This window comes from Polychytrium aggregatum (assembly GCF_025602895.1).
Source record: "Polychytrium aggregatum strain JEL109 chromosome Unknown BJ171scaffold_50, whole genome shotgun sequence".
Classification (NCBI taxonomy): Eukaryota; Fungi; Chytridiomycota; class Chytridiomycetes; order Polychytriales; genus Polychytrium; species Polychytrium aggregatum.
The window spans coordinates 289,293-311,326 of record NW_026516252.1 but is presented as its reverse complement, the minus strand read 5'-3'; the positions used below and the strand labels follow the sequence as shown (position 1 = coordinate 311,326).

At 54.6% G+C, this 22,034-nt stretch overlaps 7 protein-coding genes across 7 annotated transcripts; 5 read left to right on the top strand and 2 right to left on the bottom strand.

Moving 5' to 3' along the window:
- Positions 1-1,200: 1,200 nt before the first annotated feature.
- Positions 1,201-4,022, top strand: BJ171DRAFT_522916 (P-loop containing nucleoside triphosphate hydrolase protein; the record flags this gene model as incomplete). Its single annotated transcript, XM_053112526.1, has 10 exons — positions 1,201-1,260; positions 1,364-1,442; positions 1,548-2,069; positions 2,193-2,347; positions 2,427-2,543; positions 2,629-2,844; positions 2,958-3,116; positions 3,177-3,479; positions 3,579-3,639; positions 3,719-4,022. Coding segments are annotated over 10 exons (1,926 nt in total), but the record flags the coding sequence as incomplete, so codon positions are not given.
- Positions 4,023-4,356: 334 nt separating this feature from the next.
- Positions 4,357-6,820, top strand: BJ171DRAFT_241197 (Rft protein-domain-containing protein). Its single transcript, XM_053106641.1, has 5 exons — positions 4,357-5,241; positions 5,331-5,503; positions 5,586-5,669; positions 5,806-6,472; positions 6,590-6,820. The coding sequence occupies exons 1-5, from the start codon at positions 4,475-4,477 to the stop codon at positions 6,663-6,665; spliced, it is 1,767 nt and encodes a 588-aa protein (XP_052962820.1). The 5' UTR covers positions 4,357-4,474; the 3' UTR covers positions 6,666-6,820.
- Positions 6,821-7,061: 241 nt separating this feature from the next.
- On the top strand, positions 7,062-8,299 carry BJ171DRAFT_586289 (mitochondrial PGP phosphatase; the record flags this gene model as incomplete). Its single annotated transcript, XM_053114399.1, has 6 exons — positions 7,062-7,152; positions 7,263-7,381; positions 7,502-7,597; positions 7,770-7,794; positions 7,913-8,115; positions 8,246-8,299. The coding sequence occupies 6 exons, from the start codon at positions 7,062-7,064 to the stop codon at positions 8,297-8,299; spliced, it is 588 nt and encodes a 195-aa protein (XP_052962819.1).
- A 149-nt stretch (positions 8,300-8,448) lies between these two features.
- Positions 8,449-9,320, bottom strand: BJ171DRAFT_446605 (uncharacterized protein). The gene is made up of 2 exons (XM_053108191.1): positions 9,039-9,320; positions 8,449-8,798 (listed from the first exon to the last, which is right to left on the bottom strand). Exons 1-2 carry the CDS (start codon positions 9,186-9,188, stop codon positions 8,541-8,543), a joined length of 408 nt encoding a protein of 135 aa, XP_052962818.1. The 5' UTR covers positions 9,189-9,320; the 3' UTR covers positions 8,449-8,540.
- A 2,321-nt stretch (positions 9,321-11,641) lies between these two features.
- BJ171DRAFT_522896 (uncharacterized protein) lies at positions 11,642-13,226 on the top strand. The gene is made up of 2 exons (XM_053112525.1): positions 11,642-11,729; positions 12,025-13,226. Exon 2 carries the CDS (start codon positions 12,037-12,039, stop codon positions 12,823-12,825), a length of 789 nt encoding a protein of 262 aa, XP_052962817.1. The 5' UTR covers positions 11,642-11,729; positions 12,025-12,036; the 3' UTR covers positions 12,826-13,226.
- A 413-nt stretch (positions 13,227-13,639) lies between these two features.
- BJ171DRAFT_602669 (Cullin repeat-like-containing domain protein) lies at positions 13,640-17,250 on the top strand (the record flags this gene model as incomplete). The annotated part of the gene is made up of 14 exons (XM_053115152.1): positions 13,640-13,656; positions 13,753-13,879; positions 13,987-14,086; positions 14,169-14,253; positions 14,352-14,466; positions 14,664-15,005; positions 15,117-15,341; positions 15,487-15,582; positions 15,729-15,791; positions 15,906-15,974; positions 16,150-16,388; positions 16,638-16,746; positions 16,835-16,968; positions 17,072-17,250. The coding sequence occupies 14 exons, from the start codon at positions 13,640-13,642 to the stop codon at positions 17,172-17,174; spliced, it is 1,824 nt and encodes a 607-aa protein (XP_052962816.1). The 3' UTR covers positions 17,175-17,250.
- Positions 17,251-17,896: 646 nt separating this feature from the next.
- BJ171DRAFT_241169 (armadillo-type protein) lies at positions 17,897-21,648 on the bottom strand. Its single transcript, XM_053106640.1, has 12 exons — positions 21,415-21,648; positions 20,859-21,010; positions 20,485-20,666; positions 20,154-20,220; positions 19,966-20,046; positions 19,684-19,839; positions 19,458-19,572; positions 19,187-19,331; positions 18,995-19,095; positions 18,730-18,851; positions 18,281-18,496; positions 17,897-18,172 (listed from the first exon to the last, which is right to left on the bottom strand). The coding sequence occupies exons 1-12, from the start codon at positions 21,584-21,586 to the stop codon at positions 17,915-17,917; spliced, it is 1,767 nt and encodes a 588-aa protein (XP_052962815.1). The 5' UTR covers positions 21,587-21,648; the 3' UTR covers positions 17,897-17,914.
- Between the last annotated feature and the right edge of the window lie 386 nt (positions 21,649-22,034).

The following is a 22,034-nucleotide window of genomic DNA, read 5'->3' as shown; positions in this document are numbered from 1 at the left end:
CCGTTGTCGCTGGCGGCCCTGATGTTCCCTCTGCCACGGAGAGGGTTGAACATCTCCAGCGGAACCTGGCACTGTTGAAGGAGAATCTTGAGAAGGCAAAGTCTGACTACAAGCACTTCTCAGATCTCCGGAGGTCCCAGGCTCCCGACTTGCGTCCGGGCGATCAAGTCTGGGTGCTGACTCGTAACATCAGCACCACTCGCCCAAGCAAGAAGCTGGATTACCAGAGGATTGGACCATTCACCATCCTCGAGGCCGTCGGGACATTGGCTTTCCGCCTGGACTTGCCAAAGGACATAAAGGTGCACCCGGTGTTCCATGTGTCTCTTCTTGAGCCCTACAAGAAGAACTCGCTTCCGGGTCGGGTGCAAGCGCCGCCCCCTGCGGTGGTCATCGATGGGAACTTGGAGTGGGAGGTCGAAGAGATCTTAGACTCCAAGTTCGTGCGCGGAAAGCTGCACTATCTCATCGATTGGAAAGGCTACCCGGTCACCGATCGAAGTTGGGAGCCCGCCGACATTGTCTTTGCCCCAACGGTGGCCGCGGAGTACCACCGACGCTACCCAGACAAGCCTGGCCCCAGGAGAACTCAAGATGGAACACGCCGTAGTTTAAGGAGGAGATAGTGTGATGACCAGCATCACAACGGACCAATGAGATTGTCCCGCATGCTCTCGCCCTCCGCACCAATCATGAGTCCCCACGTGTTTGTTTGCCCCCATGCATGAGCACGCGCCGTTGCCACCCGCGTCTACTGGTTTCCTGCCTCCCCCACCGCTCGGCACATGTCCCCGGGCTGTGCCAAGCCTCTCTCGCTTGCACACCAGCCACTCTCGCACCCCCTTCTCGCTTCTCTGTGATGCTCCACCCTTCTCGCCCACTTTTGCCCCTCGACCTTCTCCCGGTCTATAAATAGCCCTGCATGTCTGAGCCTATGTTGAACACCAGTTCGAACAAAACTTGTTCTTTGGTGTTCGGGGCTAAAAGCTAATAAAGCTCATACCAAGCACTTGGTCTTCGTCCTTGCGCTTGTTCACTCCTTACATAAGCTTGGAGAGAGGCCACAAGAGAATCATTATTCTAGATCAAAGTCTCAGAATTAGCTATTCAGTTTCTGTATTATTGAACTTAATGAATTTTCGTGGAAAAGAAATCTAATTGTGATCATTGACTATTACTCTGATTCAACATCCTCAAGTAAACAAGCTCCAGAATGTGTTTGCATCGCTTGCATACTCTCACTCGATAGATCTCCCTCAGGTAGGAATTCGGCATGGTAATATAATGAATATGATGCGGATGAGCCGTTTTATTTTCAACCATTAACCAAAATGTTGATAATGCCGTACTTGTCATTCTCAAGATTGTTGTCGTTGGAAGCCAAAGTAGCGGCAAGAGCTCCGTCCTTGAAAATATTGTCGGCCGCGATTTCCTTCCGAGAGGTACGTATCCTGTGTTTTCGATTCAATTTTTCTGCCTTATTGATTGGAGCTCAAGTCGTTGCTCTGAAAATTAGTATAATGAAAACCAATGATTGAAAATTATAGGCGATGGCATGGTGACTCGATGCCCACTTGTCCTCCAACTCGTCAACCTTCCGGAGGCTTATGCCCAAGAGCGAGCTGAAATTTTATATCCAGAGAAAATCGTATTTAGCGATATTTCTCAAGTACAGTCCAAAATTCTTGAAATCACCAGCAACAAGCTCTCAGGAAAATACCATGTGTCCAAAGAGCCTATCAATATCAAAATCTCTTCACCTCATGTTCCAACCCTAACTCTGGTCGATCTTCCTGGTGTCATCTCCGCTCGGAGAGCTGATCAGCCCGCCGATATTGAAGAGCAAATCCGAGATATGATTATGCATTTCATATCGAAAGAAAACACAGTCATCCTTGCCGTATCCGCTGCAAATGTGGATCTCGCCAATTCAGCCGGAATTCAACTAGCGCAAAAAGTTGACCCCAAGGGCGAAAGGACCATCGGAGTTTTAACCAAAGTCGATTTGATGGATAGAGGAACTGATGTTGTCAGTTTTATGAGAAACAGCCAAATCAACTTGACGCTAGGTAATGATGATGCCACTTCACTTCAAGTGGAGAAATTTGATACGTTACTGACCAATCTAAAGGCAAGGCTCTGATATTTCAGTATGACTGATTGCCTAAATTTGAACTCTTTCCGTAAATCAGGCTATATCCCCGTAGTCAATCGATGTCAACAAGATATTAACGAGAAAAAGAGTATTGAACAAGCTCTGGCGGCGGAAAGAGAGTTTTTCAGATCCAAGTATCCAGGATTGGTCAACAAGTGTGGAACTGAGTTTCTTTCAAAGCGTCTAAGTGAGGTAGAAGCTAGTTCAATGCTTTATGTGAATAATGAGTGGAAGACTGGAGTGTGAGCTTATAAAAGTTATTATCGCACAGATTTTAAAGAAACACATCAAGAAAACACTCCCGGCGATCAAGCAAAAAATTACCAACGACCTTTCACTTCATAAAAAGCTGCTGCAGGATGAAAGATTATCTCAAATAAGTGACGGAGTAGGTTAAAACGCTCGTATTACAATTTCTTCACCATATTTGGGTAATTTGGAAAGGACTTTCGACTAAATTCATTTTCGTCAAGGTCGATAATCTCGTATCAAATGAAATCGAAGAATTCCACCGGAGCTTTCAAGAGGTTTTAGATGGAACTGATATTGAAGACCAATTTATCGAGCTCAAGGGAGGAGCCAAAATTTTGGGGATCATCAACCAAATTTATAGAGAATCAATTCAAATAATAGATGCTCTCGATGGAACATCGGATGAGGAGATCCGAGTTGGCATCAAAAAAGCTTCCGTGAGTCATAAAACTGATTTCAAAAAGGGTTGGCAAATTTGAATCAAGCATTGCCAGGATCGATATTAATATTCGTTGATACCTAAATTTACCACATCCTCGATCGTATATAGGGCATGACCGAAGATATGATATTCAACCAAAGAGCCTTCGAGATATTTGCCAGAAAAGCCGTTCAGAAACTAAAACGGCCCTGTACTGAATTAGTAGACATGATCCATATCGAATTGTTGAATATTGCAGAAGAAATTCTTGAAGACAAGAGCAGACTTGTGAGTATCTTATTTCCGTGACTCTTGATTATTAATTTATTCTAATCAAATTTTTTAAAGCTTTGTTCGAGATTCCCATTATTCAAATTAAAGTTTCAGGAAGTTGTCACTGAGTTCCTCCAGAATGCGATGAATTCCGCGCAAGCATTTGTGTATGATATAATCTCTGCGGAAGGAGCATATGTCAATATGAGCCATCCAAGATTGCAACGGAAGCACCAAGATCTCTTCACCCAGCCCTGGGTCGTCGCAAACGAAATATCACAAGCTGAAACGATTCCCGACAACACTGATGAACAAAGCCACTTCTCCATCTCCCAAGACCCAAAATTCCTTCAAAAAGATTTGAATTCGATTCAAGGTGTAAGTGAAAGCAGAGCAACGCACACTAAAGCGCACTTCCTTGGCTTGGGACAAACATTGTCGAATACTCGCTCTGATAAAGTAAACTCTTTTATCCAGCCTCTGAGGATCATCCCAGGCTCATTGAGTGAGCGCGAAAAATATCGAGTTCAACTTCTGAGTAAGTATCCATAATGAAAGTACTAGCTTGGTTTTCAGATCTTCCCTGATAACGGCACTGATACTTTGGTTCGCTTTAGAGGAGGTCCTGAATGTATACTTTGAAATCATCAAAGAGCAAATTACGGATCAAGTTCACAAAGCAATCATGTACAAGTTGGTCATTTTTGCAAAGGTTCATATATATCGAGAGCTCAATGTCAAACTGTACAAGGTTCCAGAAATTAGTGACCTGCTTCAAGAGCAAGACCATATTGTTGAAGAGAGAGCTCGAATCCAGCTGATGATCGACACGCTCAAAGAAGCGAATGATGTAATCAATGGAATCGTTTGAAACAAAACCAATTTCCAGAGCATTGCATTATTAAAAATTTATATTCAAATATTATTGCACGTCAGTCCCTGAATGAATCCTCGATATTCGATTTGGGGTTTATTGGAAATCGAGCCCAAGTGTGAGCTTGATTAGGTTTGCTCTCCTAATGACAGATACCATTAATTCAATTGCCAAGGTCAAACAAAATGGAAAAGCGACCTTGAATTTTCAACGAATCATAGGCTGCTTGTTGTTGGGGAACCCTGTTTGGATAGGAAATAGACACTTGCCCCTTTGGACAGCTCCGTGGATGCTCAGCATCAAGATGGTTGGGTTGGCGGCTCGGCCTGTTTCGTTTTTGGGACGCTGCATCCGACGATCTCTCCTGGGCTGACGCGCGCTGTTCATCTCAACCACCATCTCAATCGTCATCTCAACCACCATCTCGACCGTCATCTCAACCACCATCTCGACCGTCATCTCGACACCTTCGCCCGCTCCTCGCCCGGCTGCCGCGGTCATGTCCACGACTCTGTCCCAGTCCGTCCACGGAGTCGCCCACCTCTTTGCCCTCCAGCTTGTCTCGAGACTCGGGACGTTTCTCCTGAACGTCCTCCTCTGGCGGCTGGCCAGCTCCAAGATCAGCGGCGATGTTGCTGTGCTGGATCTGATTTCTGCCACAGTGCTGTTTCTCTCCCGAGAGAGCATCCGCATGGCGCTGCTGAGGAGCACCCGAAAGCCCGACTTTGACCCAGCAAGCCCGCAGGCCCTGCTCGAAGAAGAGAGGCGAGTGCAGAGGCTCGTCAACATGTCCTGGCTGCCCCTGGTCTTGGGATCGATGCTCTCAGCTGGAATCTGGATCTATTCTCGATACCGAAGCGTGTGGCCGTCCGAAGACGATGGCTCTCGAGCGACAGCGACCTGGGCTTACGATCTGGCCCTGGCCCTGTTTCTGGCTGCTGCCGTTATCGAGCTTGCCTCCGAGCCTGTCTACAACCTCATCAGCGACCGGCTGCTCTACCGGGCCCGGGTTCGGGTCGAAGGTGTCGGCTTTGTCGTCCGATGCATCACCACCCTGGCTCTGTTTTGGCTCTGGAGAAACACCGGCGACTCTGGTATCGGAGACCGGTTCGGTGTGCTCGCCTCGGGCGTGGCCCAGTTCGCCTTTTCGCTCTGTCTGATTGTCGGCTTCGTTGGTTGCTATGCGACTGTGCCCGAGCTCTCCAAGCCCAAGACCCCAACTTCGGCCCATTCGCTGTGGCCCCTGACCCCAAAAGCAGTGCCTGGGTACGTCGACGAAAGACTCAGTCCGGCCTGAGTTGTGCATCACCGAACACACCCTCCTGACCAACGACTCACATCGCTGCTTCCATCAGCCCAAACGGCGGCACAGACGTCGCTCTCCTGGACCCAAAGCTCTTTGCCCTCTCTCTCACCTTCTTCCGACAGTCCTTCCTGAAGCATTTGCTCACCGAAGGCGACCGCATTCTCCTCTGGGCAATCAGCAACCGCAACGAGCTCGGTGTCTACAGCTTTGTCGGCAACTACGGTGCGGCATAATCTCGAAATTGCTGTCCTGTGGGCGAATCGTGCGCTTACCCAACCAAATCCGCAACCACTTGTCTGCACAGGCTCGCTTGTTGCCCGCATATTGTTCCAGCCGATTGAGGAAACCAGCCGGGCATTCTTCTCCAAGAGCCTGTCGTCCGTCAGTGGTAAGCTCAACACCGCAAGAATGTGCCCTGTACCGTTCCTGGCCAGATGCCACCAAGATGAGCAGATATGGACTTGATACAGAGCACTGATCCTGTGGTTGAAAATGCCGTCGTCGTCTATCGGCCCCGCCCTCAGGATCCGACGACCCGAACATCAAGGCCTCGCTCGAGTTCCTGACTAATCTCATTCGGGCCTACATCTACCTCGGACTGTTTTTCGTCGTGTTTGGGCCAAGCTACTCGGGCGCACTCATTCACATCATCGGTGGACAGAAATGGAGCTCAACCTCAGCACCCAGTGTCATGGCAGCCTACTGTCTTTACGTCCCCATCATGGCACTAAACGGCATCACCGAGGCGTTTTTCCAAGGCGTGGCAGACAAGAATCTGATTCGGCAGCAGAGCCACTGGATGGTGGTCTTCTGGGTCGTCTTTTTGGCATCGGGATACACGACGATCGAGCTTTTGCAGCTCGGCAGCACCGGCATGGTGGTGTCCAACATCATCAATCTGCTGATGCGAATCGTGTGGAGCTGGCGCTTCATCGTCAAGTATTTTACATCCGACATCTTTCGGGGTGAGGACAGTGCCAAAGATGAAGGCATAAAGACAAGACTCCAGTTCCAGTCTCGACTGAGCATCGTGCAACTACTGCCGCTGGAGCCCAAGGTGCTCTTGGGATTCGCCTTCTCTGCGGGCGTCACATTCTGGTCCAAAACCCGATTCGACTGGCTGACATTGCGCGGCAAGCTCACGCATGTCTCTATCGGCGCCGCATGCGCCATAGCAATGCTGGGTCTCATGTAGGTGATGCCAGAATCAGCGGCAGTGGCCGATGGCGAATGCGAGGAGCAAGCAATTAGTGCCGCGCGGGTCGGCCCTTCATCAAGTACTAACGCTGCATCCCGGTCCATCAACAGCTTCCTCTCGGAGCGGCAACGGATCCGGTCCTTCCGGGCCATGTTCTCGAGTCTCAAGCGGGGCCGCAGCGAGTAGTCTGAACACAACCCCAAACGGCTCCGGCTGCTCGGTCTTGCTCGAACCGGGACATGGCTCCTTCTCACGAATGACGAATCGCATCTCTACTGCCAGGACGATCGCAAAACACGATCCGTTCGATTGCTCCCTGTGCGTTCGGCCCTTGGTTCATCGGGAGGCGATACCGTACCGACCCCAGCCGTTCGGTGGGCTCGCAGGTCGAGTCCATAGAAATGCCGTATCGCCATGGCCGTGGCTGTCTTGATGGCGAGCCCCTCATCAGCGCGTCCACCAGCCCTGACTTGATCTGCTCCGCAACCAGATTCCGTCGAGCACCCGCCGCCGCTTGATCAACTTTGCCGGCCAGCCCTGGCGTCGACATCTTGAGGGTGCAGCATCCCACCGCCGGCATCCATGGTCCAGAGTCTGAATCTTGCTGGAATCGCAACGGCATTCAGGGTTCTCGCCCGGCCCTCGCTCGTCGTACCCAACATCGTTGTCGATGGTATGGATGTTGGTAGCCAGTGGGCAATCGCTGTCAATTCAGCCCTGTCGGTCATACCAGCGGCCCCAGCCTCCCACTCGATGCGTCGCTGATCACAATAGACCTGCCAGATCTGCGATCCATCAATTTCAAGGATCTGAAAGACGAGCGGGGCATCCGAGCGATCGCCTTTGACAAGGACAACACCCTGACGGCCCCATACCAAAACGAGATTCATCCGCCATTCCAGGTACCGCTTGGTTTTCTACCTTGATCCGGAGGATACATCTCGCCGATCTCCACAGCAGCCGGCGGATCTTGATATGGCCGTCGAGAGCTATAACCTATCCTTTGCTGCTGGTCGCTCCAGGATGCTTGGAACACATGCAAGGAGGTCTTTGGCAAGCATCGGATCGTGATCGTCTCCAACTCGGCAGGAACTCCCGACGATGTCGGCTCCAGAGAGGTGCGTCAGGAACGCTGGCATTTCACAACACGGCACGGCACGATCGATCCTATGGATCCGCAAAGCATCCAGACGCAGCGATGCTGGCGAGCAGCAACCAGTCCGAGTCTAATCCCTTGCGACTGTGGCCATGTGCACGTTCCAACCTGCCTCGTTGGCATCCGGATCTCAGGCCGAGCGAGTCGAGGCAGCGCTTGGTACGGAAACAAACGCATCCCGTCAGAAACAGTTCCTCAACGACACCCGCTGCTCGATGCCATGCGATAGCATTGGACGGTTCCTGGCTCATGTATGCTGACTTTTGCCCGGCGACAGGTGTGCATGTTCTCCGACATCGGATCAAGAAGCCGCTGGGTGGCGAAGAGTTGACGCAGCACCTCGGACTGCCGCCGTCGCAAATCGCCGTCGTTGGCGACCGCCTGCTCACGGATGTGGTCTTTGGAAATCTGAATGGCAACCTGACAATCCTCACTCGCAAGATCGTCACGACACAGGGCGACAACCGGCTCGCAGCAATGGTGGGTGTTGGGATGCGACGCGGCCGAGTAATCTAAGCAAGGGATGAGAGTCGGGGTGGTGGATCGAGGACCTGTTGGGGATCAAGCATGACATGACCGAGGGCTCGTTGCTGACTCCATCCCTCAACAGATCCGCAGGGCCGAGCATTGGTTGATTGACTGGCTGCAGGCCCGTGGTCGATAGCCTTGCACTCGTCATGCCTCCCTTGCCAGCAAGATCCAACACGGCACGATCATGGGTTGGTGTGATTGTTGGCGAGATGCAGCGCAGGTCTGCGGATTGTATTGGATGTGCGGCGTTCGTGAATGGAAACAAAACGGTTGGGCAAGGTACTTCATCCGGTCGGCAGGTCAGTCGGGACAGCGATTGCCGGCGCGGACGGCGAAGATGCAGAGTGCGTGGATAGGAGCGACCACGGCTGCCTCTATGACGACTGCGAATGAGCATCGTCGGAGAACTGCTGGAAGAGCGGGCTGGTCCTGGTGAGGTCGCCGCGGTGGACCCGCTGGGTGTGCAGCTTGCCTGTCGAGTCCTGTGCCCGCTTTGCAGCCAGGACGATTTCGCCGAGGGTGTAGTGTTTGTTTTTGCTCTTTTGCTGGCAATGATCGATGCGGACGTAGTCGCCGACGACACACTGCTCGGTTTCGTCGTGGGCAAAGACGTTGCGATGGATGGTGACGGGCTGAGGGCGAGTGGATGGCGGGAGGACGCACGCAGGCCAAAGCAGATAGCGTTAGCGTGTGCTCAGAGTGACCAGATCAATCCATCCAGTTGTCCAAGGGGGAGTCGCCAAGTGGAAGCAGATCGGATGTGCAATCGGAAACGCAGCTGCCTCCTCCATGAAGCCGTGGACGTGCCCAAGATCGCAGGCAGCATTCCCGCGGTGCTGCAATCGGAAAGCGGCGGCATACTAGACAGCTACTTTTTGGATGATCGGGTGCATCTTGGTGTTGGCGACCCGGACCTTGACGGTCTTTTGCATCTTGGTGCCGACGACCTCGCCAAACAGCACGTTGGCGACGGGGGCGCGCTCCTTCGACAGGGCAACGAGACGGGCGATGGCACTGCTCATGGTGGATCCTCAGCACAGAGACGGATTCGGTCGATATCGCAGGGGAAGGTGATCGAGATCGAGGCGGCGATGATCAGCGACAGCAAACAACACCGAACGACACCGAACGACAGCAAACAACACCGAACGACATGCCCGCGAAAACGAAAAAAAGTCTGTGGCGAATCGCAGGACATGGCCGCGTGGCGCAGCCAGCCGGGAGTGATCGGCCCTGTCCAGCTGCCCACTATCAATTTTTTCCGTCCCCCTCGCGGCTGCTCATCTCGGTCACCTGAAAGTCACGTTGGATATGGCGCAGCAAAAGTTGGAATCCGCCCATGGTCGGTTGACGGCATTTGGTATCACCTTGAGCCGATTGACGGTGGTGGGCACCAGATCCTCGGCATTTGCCCAGAAGTACTTTATCACGTGTTACATGCTGCGCAGAATGCATTCGATCCTGGATGCATTCTGGATTGTTTCTTCCCTCCCATCCGGCTCCAGCCGGCTCCAATGTAGACAACAGTGGTTCTTTTGGTTTCATTCATTTATATTCCGCTTCCATTTCCATTGGTCGCCCCCCAAGCCCCTCGTCCATCCAAACTCGGGTCCTCCGTTCCCCCACCAGTTCATTGCCTCCGCTTCATGATCCCCGCAGCGAACCAATCGAGGACACCACCGGTGGTCATCGTCCCGCGGCGCTCCAAACATCGCCGCCGTGATCATCCCGCTCGTCCGATCCAAATCACCGCCCTCGCCATCGTCCTCGCCGTCGTCCTCGCCCACTTCCTACCTCGGGTCGTCGTCCTGATCGATCGTCGGAATCTGGTTCATCATGTCCAAATGCAGATCGGCGATGGGAAGAGGTGGTCAGATGCCAGCAATATGAGCAAACTGATCAGCGGCACAATCAACGGAACTTACCTTTTCCAGCGAACCTGATAGCCAGCCAAACAGGGAGGGAAACAAGGGTGTGGGGATGAGGAAGTGGTTCTCATAAGCTGATTTGCAGTGATAACGATCTGGAAGCCATGCGATCGAATAGTCGTCCTCCACATACCTCATTTCGTCCATCGTGGGCTGGTTGAAGTGCAGTCGGGACCTATAGTGAGCTCTGCTGCTTCATCACTCAGCCGTGAGTGGCAGCTCATCGTATCACTTTGTGCAATCGACAAAGCCATGAATACCTCACCAGCAGTATTGGTCAAGCTGGTTTCGGCGATGGAAGAGTTGTGTGCTTCATTGCGATGGACTGGTGCTTGTTGGATCGTCTCGGGGGACTGATGTTGAGCAATGTCCCGAGCGACGGGCGGCTATTTATCTCTCGTCTCTTGATGCCTCTCTCGCTCTCTCGTTCCCCCGCTTCCTCGTCCTCTCGCCCTCGCCGTCAAGTCCGCCCGCTCGGCGCCGATTGTGTCGGCGCGAAGGTGGGCGATTGGTGTGGAGGAATGACCAATTGTATCATTGTTGGAAGCTCCACTCCGATTGCGGACAAGAACCACCACCATCTGAATCTCTCTGGTTGGAAACCTAGTCAAGCGTGGCTGTGTGTCAGCGAGATGACATGATCGTTTGGCTATCAGGCAAGACTCACCTTGACAAGATGTCTTCCCACTGATTGAGCGAGCGATGCGTTTCTGGATCCGAATCAAGGACGCCACTGCGCAGTGTCGCTGCCAGCCCAAAATGCGCTGGTTTTGAGGAGATTCTTTCTTCCCCAAGGGCAGAACCAGCCATCGTCGCTATTTTCTCGCCAGATGGCTCCCCTCAAGCGAAAGGCACCACCCAGGCGACCAAGTGGATCCAGAGCACCCACAAGATCCTTGGTCTGCAGGACTGGATGAGTGCCACACCAAGTCCCAAGATCCCTGGGATGGATCCCTTCCTGTTATACATTCGCCATGTGTTCGATGGAGACATGCTGGACAAACAGCTGTACTTCAGCCTGACCCGGCGACGGCGATTCAAGCGACTCGATCTCCACAGCAAGCGACAGCGCACCGTCCACGAGATGTGCAAGCAAGTCATCGACCAGGCACCAAAGGAGACCGAGGTGGTGATTGCCTTTGGGAATGCATCCTGGAAACAGGGGAAGGGATACGCATCCAGTCCCAGGAGACTCAGGTTCGCCAAGTACTTTGAGCAGTTCCACCACCACCAGAGACGACCACCAGACCGATCCGTCTCCAAGATCCATGTGTGCTCGGTGAACGAGTTCAACACATCCCAGGTGTGCTCACATTGTCGGGAAGCCAAGCGACTCGAGTCACCCGAGCATCTTGATATCGAGAAACCACACTTTGTCCGGAGCTGTGCAAGCTGCCATACGCTGTGTGATCGAGACATCAATGCAGCCAGGAACATGATCTCGGTATGCCAGTCGATCATCGCCACAGGAGATCGACCGGGTGTATTCAAGACCATGCTTCCCAAACCAACAAAACAAAGCGATTGCCGACGAAGACAGGAGTGCAATGCCACGGCCTACCCGCTGGGCCTACAAGTCAGTCAGCGGGCTTCAGAAACCAGAAAGTGACTGTCCCGTTTCTTTCTGGATAGACTGTAAGTATCTTGCACTGTTCCTTGTGCATTTTGACAGTGGATGCCGGGTCGCCCATATTCTGGGCAGTCCACTTCGGGGTTGCCATCCCTCTTGGGATGGTGATGGGAGGTGGTTGACTCCCTTGTGCAAAGTGTGTGTGTGTGTGTGTGTGTGTGTGTGTGTGTGACGGCGAGAGGCTTCTCGCCTTCCCTCGGGGGTCTCTCGCCAGAGACTGCTCTTCTCGCCGACCGAGGTGGCTCCGAGAGCGCGTTTTTTCGTTCTCGCTCATTTTTTTAACAAGAACTTTTTTCATAGTGCCGGTCCAACATGTCCCAGCCTTGGCCCCGATCTCATCTCCGAGCTCGAGCTCGTACCCGTCGCAGACTGCATCCCGAGCTCTGTCGGGGCTTGCGCAGATCGGTACCGCCCACGTCTGCGATGCTGGTCCTCGGATGCAAGCGCATCGCGGCCACCGCAGCCCAAGCCGGCTGTGCGTTTCGGCCGTTCGTCTCTCGCCCATTCGTCTCTCGCCCATCCACCGACCCACATCACCAGCAGCGGACAGATCCGTATTTTGTCGGGCACCAGTTTGAACTGGACACCCAGAACACACTCAGGCACTTTGGATTTGATCTCCGGGCCTGCGGCAAGCGCAACGACAAGGGCATCGATCTGCGCGGTTACTGGATGTTCTCTCCGGCCGACACAAACGTGATCAAGCTGCCAGTGATCATCCAGTGCAAGAACGAGGCCACACGACTGTCGCCAAAGTACGTGCGGGAACTGGAAGGGACGGTTCTTCGAGAGTCCGAGGGGACGCTCGGCGTCCTCGTCTCGAGCAGAGGATTCACCCCGCTGTCGAGACAGGCTTTCCACTCGTCGCCGCTGCCCATGGCGCTGGCCGTCGTTGTCCCTGACGATGAGCCAGCGCTGAACTCGCTACAGATGAATCACGCCGCCCAGAACTTGATCCCGGATCTGGTGATATCCACCCTCACGCTGCCCGCAGTGCATCCAAGTGCCATCGATGCTCCCAAACGCGCCGGCGTTGTGGTTCAGTACCGGGGAGTCGACATCTTCAGGCCAGACCCAGACCCAGACCCAGAGAGCAATTAACGGCAGCAGCATATCGTTCACGTCTGAGACAGTTTGAACCAAGTGGAAGTGGCAACCACAGCGCTGGTGCCATCTTGCACTGATCTTAATGCTGCCCATACCATCGTCCTGCTTGACAGTACTTTGCGACTCTGTCTGCGCAGAATGAAATGGGGCGACCGATTCGCTTCTATGCAGCCTCTCTCCAGCGTCCCTCCAATATATGCATGTCATCTACAGCTTGCCACTGGAGGATACCTGGCCGGCCAGTTACCCATTCATTTGCGGCAATGGCGGGGTACTGGTTGTTCGTCAGCCCCTTGGCACTGCCTGCATCGAGCAAAATCAACATGGGATAGTCATGCCAGATCGAGGGGCCATCGACCGGCCATACCGACCCAATACAGCGTGCTGAAACAACAATGGGACACATCGGCTCATTCGGACACAGGCATGTCGTAATCGGATCAGATGCACTCGGCCAACAGCAGCCAAGTGCGTCAAATCGTTTCCTGGGCGTCCGTCCAAGGAGTGTTGGATCGACTTCCCAAGCGGGAATGGTGGTGTTGAGACGACAGCTGCCTCAGACGAGGGAGAAAAGTCGCAGAGCAAAGAGCAAAATCGGTGTATGTGATCGGTCGAGTTCATCACAACGGGGCGAGCGCCAATCGACGTCATCCAACCAGGCAGCCGATCAGCTGCATTCAGCACGCAAGTCGTCCGCGTATCAAAGTGGCCTGTTTCAATACAAACGTCCCGATAACAGAGGAGCACAACGACACGCACCGGCCACTTACTCGATACACCAACTTGCCTTGAACAATCCATCGGTATCATGGTCCAGCTGGGAAGGTAGCTCGGAGTGGCGTCTGATGCCGGCTGGATGAGCTTGGGTGTGCGTCGCTGGCCCGGATCTCTGATCAACCTCATCGGCTCCGCTCGGTCCAGCTTACCCGCCACCGATGCTCAGTCGGAGCGCCGTTTGACGCTGGAGCGCAAGCTTGCTAAGGACATTCAGGAAGTCGAGCTTCTGGAACAGAGTCTCACCCGGACAAACAATGTCTCCGAGCGAATGGTAACGAGGTTTAGGTGTATGAGCTTGCCAACTCGCCGGCGATGGTGGTGTGGTCTTTGCTTTCCGGCCGATGCTGGGCTCTGACAGCCATGCTTATCTCGTTGCAGGAGGACATGCTGGCGTCGTTCGACGTGCGGCTCGCCAAACTCGAAAAATCCATCTTGCCCATCCACAAGTCGACATCGAAGCTGACCAAGCTCTATGATAGTATGTCGCCGACACAATGGTCTGGAGCAACTCATCGGCTGCGGGTGCTGGGGGCACTTGCTGATCAGAATCGGTTATGCAGATATCAACACGTCGCTCCAGGGTATCCAGAAGATCATTTCGCATTTCGACCTCGCCAGCCAAGAATACGGAGTCATTTCGAAAGGGTGAGTCCAGTCGCCGAGCACGGGAAATGGTATGGCCCGCCGAACCAAAGAGAGCGTGGGAATCTGATCCCCTTGGACCCATCCCGACCGGCATGCAGGCCTCTCGAGTACGACGTCGTGCCATACATCAAGTCCATCCAGAAGCTCAAGGGTGGACTGGATATTTTGAGCCAGACCAAGGTCAAGTCGGTCGAGAGGGCCGTCACGGCACTGGTAAGCGTGTCGTCTGCATTCTCGTCCGGCAAGTGTTGGTCCAGCAGCATCCGGAAGAGCGCATTATTGTTCGATCGCCACATCTGATCTCAGCGCCAGCACAAACCGACTGAGTGTCCTTGCATCTCCACCGCTACCCATGATGCCCATGTATTCGATGGCTGCCGTTTCTCGGATCCTGTTGCCGTCGCATCCAGAGAGAGCTCGCTCAGCAAGGCATCACCAACCTCGACAATCTCTTTCAAAAGTGGGTCGCTGCCGTCAGCACCATCTTGGATCACACCAACCCCGGGATCAGTGAGGAGCATCTGCAGAAGCTCCACACGCTATCTTCTGAGCTAGCGGCCATCAGCCAAGCGGAACTGGGTTTGGTGACTCAATATGTCAAGATCTTCAGCGATATTCGATCGTCATACCTTCAGAAATCCATGCAGCCTCTCGCTACAGCTTCCAACACCCCGGACAAGAAGCTTACCGTCTATCAGAAAGGCAGCGGTGCCTATATCACGTACTTTCGGTGTTTGCTGAAAGTGATGAAGGTCTGAGTTGGCCTGGTATCGTTCTCGGGGTGGATGGTCTATGAACACAGAGCAATCGCCCAACTCACAGTCACCTCGGTGACTTTGGTTATGACCTCGTGCGACTTGCAGGCCGAGCGAGATGCCGTGACTCGACTCTTCCCCAAGGCTCAGGCTCCCAAAATCTTTCAGACGGTGATCACGCCCATGGTCGATACCTTTATTGACTCGGGCGAATCCATGATGGCGCGGCTGAAGCGATGCATCCAAAAGTCCGAGTTCCAGGATATATTCCTGCTGCTGGATCTTGTCGAAACCATGACTTTGCTACGGAAGGAGTATGACGGTCTGTTGGCGGTAGGTCACTGGGCTGCAATGCCTATCGAGCGCACCAGCTCGCAGTGGTGGTCGGATGTGCTTTCGTGCATAGCCTCGTATCGGAAGCTCACTTGCCAAAGAATGTCTTGGGCCTGCCTGGCTGACGACTCTGTGCTGCGCCCAGTATGCGGGATCGAAGGGATCTGAGATCGCCGAGCTCCTGATCTGTGCCAAGACCGTCGTGGTGGTCTTTTTCGAGGAGTTCAAGGAAACCATCAAGGTGAGCACACCGAGCACGATCGAGAGGGTTCACAGAGCCGATCGACTCGATCGATTGACTAATGTTGCGGATGACATTGTGCTGGTTCTGGAGTCGCAGTCGCTTGCAGCGTCTATACAGTGTACTGACCTGGGTTGGTATCGTAGGGCGATCCATCCAAGCAACCGGCCTTGTCGCCAGACGGGACGGTGCATGAGCTTACAAGTCGAGTAGGTGTCTGACAGAGTGTGCATTGAAGGGAGTATTTGAACCATCACCGCTGGGCGTATGCCATGGCTCGATCCTGCTCGATGTGGCGTCGCTGATACCGGGCCATTCATCAGATGCTCAACATTTTGAAGCGCCTCCTGGAGCACTCATCCACCATCGACAGCCTGTTGGAAGAGGCGCTGGTAAGCATCAAGGATGATGATTTGTCGCTGCGGCATGGACTTACTGGGTATCAGACTCGGCCACCCTGTGCAAAGGAGTCCGCTATTCTACAGAGCGCCATATCCGATGCAGTCACAGGTATCGCCCATCTAGCATCTCACACCTGCGTCTCCATTCATCTTGCAAACGCCTCAGTCAAAGTCGTTTGTCGACTATGCAGTCGAGATCTTTGAGGCACTGGCTCAGAGTCTGGAAACCCGATCCAAGGGATACAAGCAAAAGGGCGGCGCCTTGGCCGCCATCTTCCTGCTCAACAACTACCACTATATCGCCAAGAACTTGAAGAACTCAAAGTTGTCCGAAGTTGTCGGGCCAGACGTCGAGGCCAAGTTCGAGAAGCTGGTGTCGCTCAAGAAGGATGCTTACCGCGACAGGTGCAGATTCGTACATACGCGAGAAGGGTGAAGGGCGAGGGGCCAATCTGGTATCCTTGGCAGTCCGGATGCAGTGTGCCGGGGAAAGGCACTCGCAAAGTATCGGGATATGGCGTCGCACAACACATCGCAATGTGCAGCCACGCAATCAACCGAGGCAACAAAAATGAAACCAGAGCAGCGTCTCGCTTCTCGCCTTTTAATGTGGTCGTCTGCAATGTGTCTCTGCTCCACCTCCCCTGTCGATAGCTGGAAGGCCTGCATCGAGTGCCTCATGGACAACATTGTGATCCAGGGCGGCCAAATCCAAAAGAACCTCTCCAAATCGCAGCGCGAGACAATCAAGGAAAAGTTCAAGGTATGAGGCAGTGTCGGAAGGTGGGCCAGAGCTGACCATCCACCAACGCAGTCCGTTGCCAATGCTTCATGTGCCACTGCAACTCCAGGGGTTCAACACCGAGCTCGAGGAGGCATACAAGACACAAAAGTTCTATGCCGTCCCGGATCTCGAGCTTCGCGCTCAGCTCATCAAAGACATCAAGGCCGTGATCCTGCCGTTCTACGGACGGTTTCTGGAAAAGTGAGTGCTGGGGCAACGCTGTATCAGCCCGCCTCGGTTGGTCTGCTCGTTGTCGGTTCTGCCGTGCCTTCGCTCTGATCCATCCGCGGCCGCGATGCTTCAGATACGAACACAGCGAGTTCAGCAAGAATCCCGACAAGTACATCAAGTACGACAAATTCCAGCTCGAGCAGCTCATCGACAAGTTCTTCGATGCCTCGGCATAGGGTGCTTCGGAGACGAGCAGCAGTGGCTGGTCAGATATACGATCATCGTATCCGGCTTGGCCACCAAACAGCCTCCATCCATTCATCGACGGTGCGTCGGCGCTCGCAACCCCAAATCAAACGATTGTCAACCAGGAATGGAACAGTCGCACGGGCAGCCCACAGATGATCTGCAGGCTTCAGGCTTCAGGCTTCAGGCCTCTGACGCCAGAGAAAACGAACACTGTCCCGTTTCGTTCTGGATGTTGAATGAGAGGGCATCGTGCTTGCGGTAAAAAAAAGGTGTAAATCAATCATGCTATATTCGGTTTACGTGAGGGTGCGTGCATGTTTGAGAACAGGGGGGGGGAGGGCTGGGGAGGAGGGAAGGAGGGAATCACAACTCGGAGAGATTCAAACCGCATCCAGGCCACGGAAACAACCACAATAACCACGGCCGCGTAGAAAACAGGAGCAAACAGAGGGAGAGAGATCGAGGAGGGGAAGAAATGATTCGATTGCGAGGAAAGCGAGAAACAAGGTGGTCGTCGGGAATGAAAGCGGCGAATGAGGATGACAACACAGGGTCGGACAACAAATGAACAAGACGCAAATGTGGGTGGATGCGTTGATGTCCTTGGTGCTTGTTCTTGCATCCCAAATACTTTCGGCTTGCGACCTCTCGGTCGGGACCGCCAACAAACGTGCGTCAGACCTCAAGCCTAATCAACATCTGGTGTCGGCGGAGCCGGTAGCGCGCCTTAGACAACAAGCAAGGCGCGGTTGGCATAGTATCGGACATCGATATCCGTATCCTCATTCAGCTTGACGAGGGCGGGCTTGACGTGCTCGCCGACAAGAGGGGCAATGTCGGGCGTCTTCTTGAGGATGGGCACGATGATCTCGTAAGCTTTGCAGACATTGAATCGGATGTTGGGGACGGGGTCGGTCGAGAGGCCGTTGATGGTGGGAATGAGGAGCTCCTTGATGACCTCGGGGGAGACGACGGCGGCAAGGTTCTACGAGACACCCAGCCGGAGTCAGTGAGAGAGTCAGCCGTCAGCAAATCAGAGACGTGCAGCACCGGCGGGCTATCGAAACACCCAGATGCAGGACGGGACACATACAGCAAGAGTGAAGAGGGTGGTCAGCCTGTAGAGGTAGCTGGGGTGGTGAGCGCGCTCGAGGATCTTGGGGATGAGCTGCTGCTTGGCCCACTCGACGCCAAAGACCTCGGTGAGCTTGCACAGGTTGGTGGTGGCCGCCTCGCGGATCGAATAGACACAGTCGCCCAGCCACGACATGCAGAGAGCTCCAAGCTTCTCGTCAAAGAATTGCGAGCCCTGGATAGAGACGGCAGTTGGGTGGGGGGGAATGGTCAATTCGCGAGTATGTCAGAGCGATGAACTAAGCTGCGCCCACGGTTTGATGATGTGCGTGCGTGCTGGAGTGGCGGTCTGCTCTATGTTGAAGCCCATCAGCCCTCCAACATTTGATATCCTCGCCTGTCCAATCGGCGGCTGCAGACTTGACTGATCCAGAAGACGATGCAGCCTCCTTTCAGCACACTCATTACCAGCTGGCTGGCAAGTAGGGGAATGTTTTCGATGATGGCAAGGCGAACACGCCACTGCTTATCCTCGGCGAGCTCGACGATGGCCGGTAGCAAAGACTGGGACAGCAGATCGATGCCAATAACTAATTGTGGAAGTAAATCGATGTGTCAGCGGCTACAGCGGTCCGAGATCCCGGGCAGAGCCAGAGTGGCGAGCATTGTCGTGGTATATGACAATGAACCAATGCTGGACAGAGGCGACCATGGCCGGAAATACGAGCTGTACCTTCGTTAACGCGATCCAGCTTGGAGATGATGTTGAGGCGGACCTCGGCAGTCTCGTCCTTGAGCAGATGGAGGAAGAGGGGAAGCAAGTGCTCGATGGTACTGCATCCCACGACAGAAACGATATGAGTTCAAGGATCGCAGAGTCCGCGGCTCGGACATCTGGCGACGATGCTGCAGCATGGGTACATACGCGTCTTTGCCGAGAATGGGAGCAAGGCCGCTGATGTGGGTAGCAAGGGTGGCTCGGACATGCTGCGAGGCATCGGTGACCATCTCCTTGACGCAGGGCAGGATATCCTTCAAGACAACCTCGCGATCCAGGAGGACAGAGAAGCCTAGCAAGCCGAATCAGCTGTCAACATCGGCGCACTAATCTCGCAGACAAGCAGAACTAACACTGGATGTCGGGTTGCTGTCTGGTGGGACACGCTCGTGCCTGAGTGCCACGGAGATGCACTTACCAGGAACCTGGCCAGCCGCAGCAGTTCGAACCTCGGCCTCGTTGTCCTTCAGAATATGCACATAGGCGAGAATCAGGTCCTCGCGGACAATGTCCTGGCCGACGGACTTGGCGAGCTGCAAGCAAAAAAAAAGAGTCTTGGCGATGAGCCTGGCGCGCGAATTCCTGCCCTGCTGGCAATCCTTGCCATACCCCGCTGGATTCGGCTGGCTGTCGTGAGGACCCACCGGAACAAACTTATCGGCAACCATGTAGCGGACTCTCCACGACTTGTCGCTGTAGAGGCTGCGCAGGGTGCCGAGGAGGTGGGTTTTGCTTTCGTCATTCGTCAGGGATTCGGCAATCGCGATAAGGGCTTCCACAGTGAGCAAGCGGACAGAGTCCTAGAGTACAGGACAGAGACAGGATGGCAGGATGTGGCGGAGTCAGTGCCCAGTGGCCAGAGGCGGCGTCCAGTTCTGCAAGACAACGGCCTGCTACAGCAGATGCACACAAGCAGTCGGTCGAACCTGGTCGTCTTGGGCGAGCGAGACAAAGAGCGGGATGATCTCGGCGATGACCTTGTCCTTGGAGATCTTCTTGGACAGTTTCTGTGCGCAGGTATCCAGCTTGGTGGTGAGCATGGTCGTTTCAGCAAGCCCACAGCACCTGGAACGGCAAACACGGGTGCGCCGAGCATGTAGCCCGCGATACTCACGGGCAGGTTGGTGGCAGCAGCGCGGCGGACCATGGGGGTGTCGTCATGACACAGCTGTCCAAAGAGGCTGGCAGGAGAGGATGGGGGCAGACATGAGTCCCGATTGGTTCGGCGATCCACAGCCTCATTCCGGCGAGCTACCTTCATCTACAGATCGAGCGGCCCGGGATGTCTGCCGGACAGGGACTGTACGCTTTGGACAGCCAGTTCGCCAGACAGTAGCGCAGACGAGCAGTCCTCCGACAGCCGATGAGATCGTGTCCATCCAGGCGAGCCCGACACATCCGAGATTCCGCTTGATGCCTCTATCGCACCATGCCCTGATCCGTACCGTCGAAGCTCATCCTGGACAGCCGCAGGAACCAGGTCGTAAATAGGCGCGTAGGTGCCGCAGGCACTCGTTCGGCTCGTGAACCAGTCGCCGACGGTGAGTCGCTTGAGCATGGGCAGGAAGTAAGATTCGAGCTGCTGAGGGCTGAGAACGACAGCGATTTTGGCCAGAGATTCCACAGCCTGTGTTTAGAGACGAAGGGGTGCCGCTTATGAGCCATGCTGTCCAGCTGTGCGTGCAGACGCTGGCGTTCTGTCCATTGTTACGGGAGTGATTGGAGAGGCTAGTCCGGCGGAGCCCGTGCTCTCGATGCTGCCAACTCCCTTGGTGTGGATTTGAGTTACATCGTCGTGCGGGCGCCCGCATGGCCATACCTTTTCGCGAACAACGGTCTCCTCGACGGTGGCAAGGGTCTCGAGAGGAGGCAGCAGGATGTGCGAGTAGTGAGGACCACCAACATAGTCGACAAAGCTGCCGAGCTCCTCAGCCAGGGCCAGCAAGACTTCATCCTCGTCATCGATGGACTCTGCCGGCAGGAGGGACGGACTGTCAGTGTCGGGCAATCAAGGGTGCTATGGCGGCTTGTGATCGCTCTCTCTGCAAAATACGGAGCCCGCGTCGATCGGTGTCGCGGGATGCCCCTGTCGGTGAGGGGGACGCGCCCTGGACCAGCGGGCCAGCGGGCCAGCGGGCGAGGTCAGGGCGGCAGTGCATTCGCGGCAGCACGGGCATGAATGGGCAGCGGCCATCAGCCGGCGCGATGGTGCTCGCTCGGAGATATCGCAGACAATATCGCATACGATGGAGATCGCAAGGTCAAGCGGTATCCCCGCTCGGACGGAGCAAAACACCGGGTCTCGACGAACGGAAGCAGACTGCCGCAAACAGAGTGTATCACGGCAAAATCCGGCGTGGAATAGGCAGCCATACCGTCCAAGAAGGGAACGAGTTCGGATCGGGTGCGCTCGACGCCGAGGGCCAGAGCGATAGTGGACAGGCGTCGGATGGCATTGAGACGGAGCGAGACATCGTCATGCTTGAGCTCGTCGATGAGGACGGCGATGGGGAAGAGAGACTCGTCAATAGGCTCGTCGACGTTCATGGTGGCGAGGCGCTGCGGGAACCGGGAGGGGTGTCGGGAAGATCAAACGATGGGGAGGAGGCCAAAGGACGAGGGCGCAACGGCAAGATATCGCCAAAGAACTTTGACCAGGGCGAGCGAGAACCCGGCGCGGGCGAGAGACGGCGAGAGACGGCGAGAGAGGCAGCCGAGAGAGAAGCGGGCTGGCAAATGAATGAAACACGTGAGGGGGCGTGGCCGGCCGCACTCGCGCTGGCCAGAGGGCGGCTGCAGGTGTGGCTGTGTCGTGTGGCTGCATCCCGTGGCGCATGTCCGTCCATGTGCCAAAGGGGGCGCCATGTGGTCTGTCGAGAGTTGGCAGGGAAGCACCGACGCACCAATTCGAAACGAGTTCGTCAGCAACAGATGCCGCCGGAAGTGGTCAGGCGCCGGTCCAGAAGAGCTGCTCGCTGGCGCCTTCTTGTTCGCC

Excerpts from the sequence above, each read along its gene's own strand:
- BJ171DRAFT_241197 (XM_053106641.1), top strand. The coding sequence starts at position 4,475 with ATGTCCACGACTCTGTCCCAGTCCGTCCACGGAGTCGCCCACCTCTTT. Across the intron at positions 5,242-5,330 it reads ACCCCAAAAGCAGTGCCTGG|CCCAAACGGCGGCACAGACG; the intron begins GTACGTCGACGA and ends TGCTTCCATCAG. Across the intron at positions 5,504-5,585 it reads CAGCTTTGTCGGCAACTACG|GCTCGCTTGTTGCCCGCATA; the intron begins GTGCGGCATAAT and ends TTGTCTGCACAG.
- BJ171DRAFT_446605 (XM_053108191.1), bottom strand. The coding sequence starts at position 9,188 with ATGAGCAGTGCCATCGCCCGTCTCGTTGCCCTGTCGAAGGAGCGCGCC. Across the intron at positions 8,799-9,038 it reads TGCACCCGATCATCCAAAAA|CCCGTCACCATCCATCGCAA; the intron begins GTAGCTGTCTAG and ends ACTCGCCCTCAG.
- BJ171DRAFT_241169 (XM_053106640.1), bottom strand. The coding sequence starts at position 21,586 with ATGAACGTCGACGAGCCTATTGACGAGTCTCTCTTCCCCATCGCCGTC. Across the intron at positions 19,840-19,965 it reads CGCTCGCCCAAGACGACCAG|GACTCTGTCCGCTTGCTCAC; the intron begins GTTCGACCGACT and ends CCTGTACTCTAG. Across the intron at positions 19,332-19,457 it reads TGCGGCTGGCCAGGTTCCTG|GCTTCTCTGTCCTCCTGGAT; the intron begins GTAAGTGCATCT and ends TCGGCTTGCTAG.
- BJ171DRAFT_522896 (XM_053112525.1), top strand. The coding sequence starts at position 12,037 with ATGTCCCAGCCTTGGCCCCGATCTCATCTCCGAGCTCGAGCTCGTACC.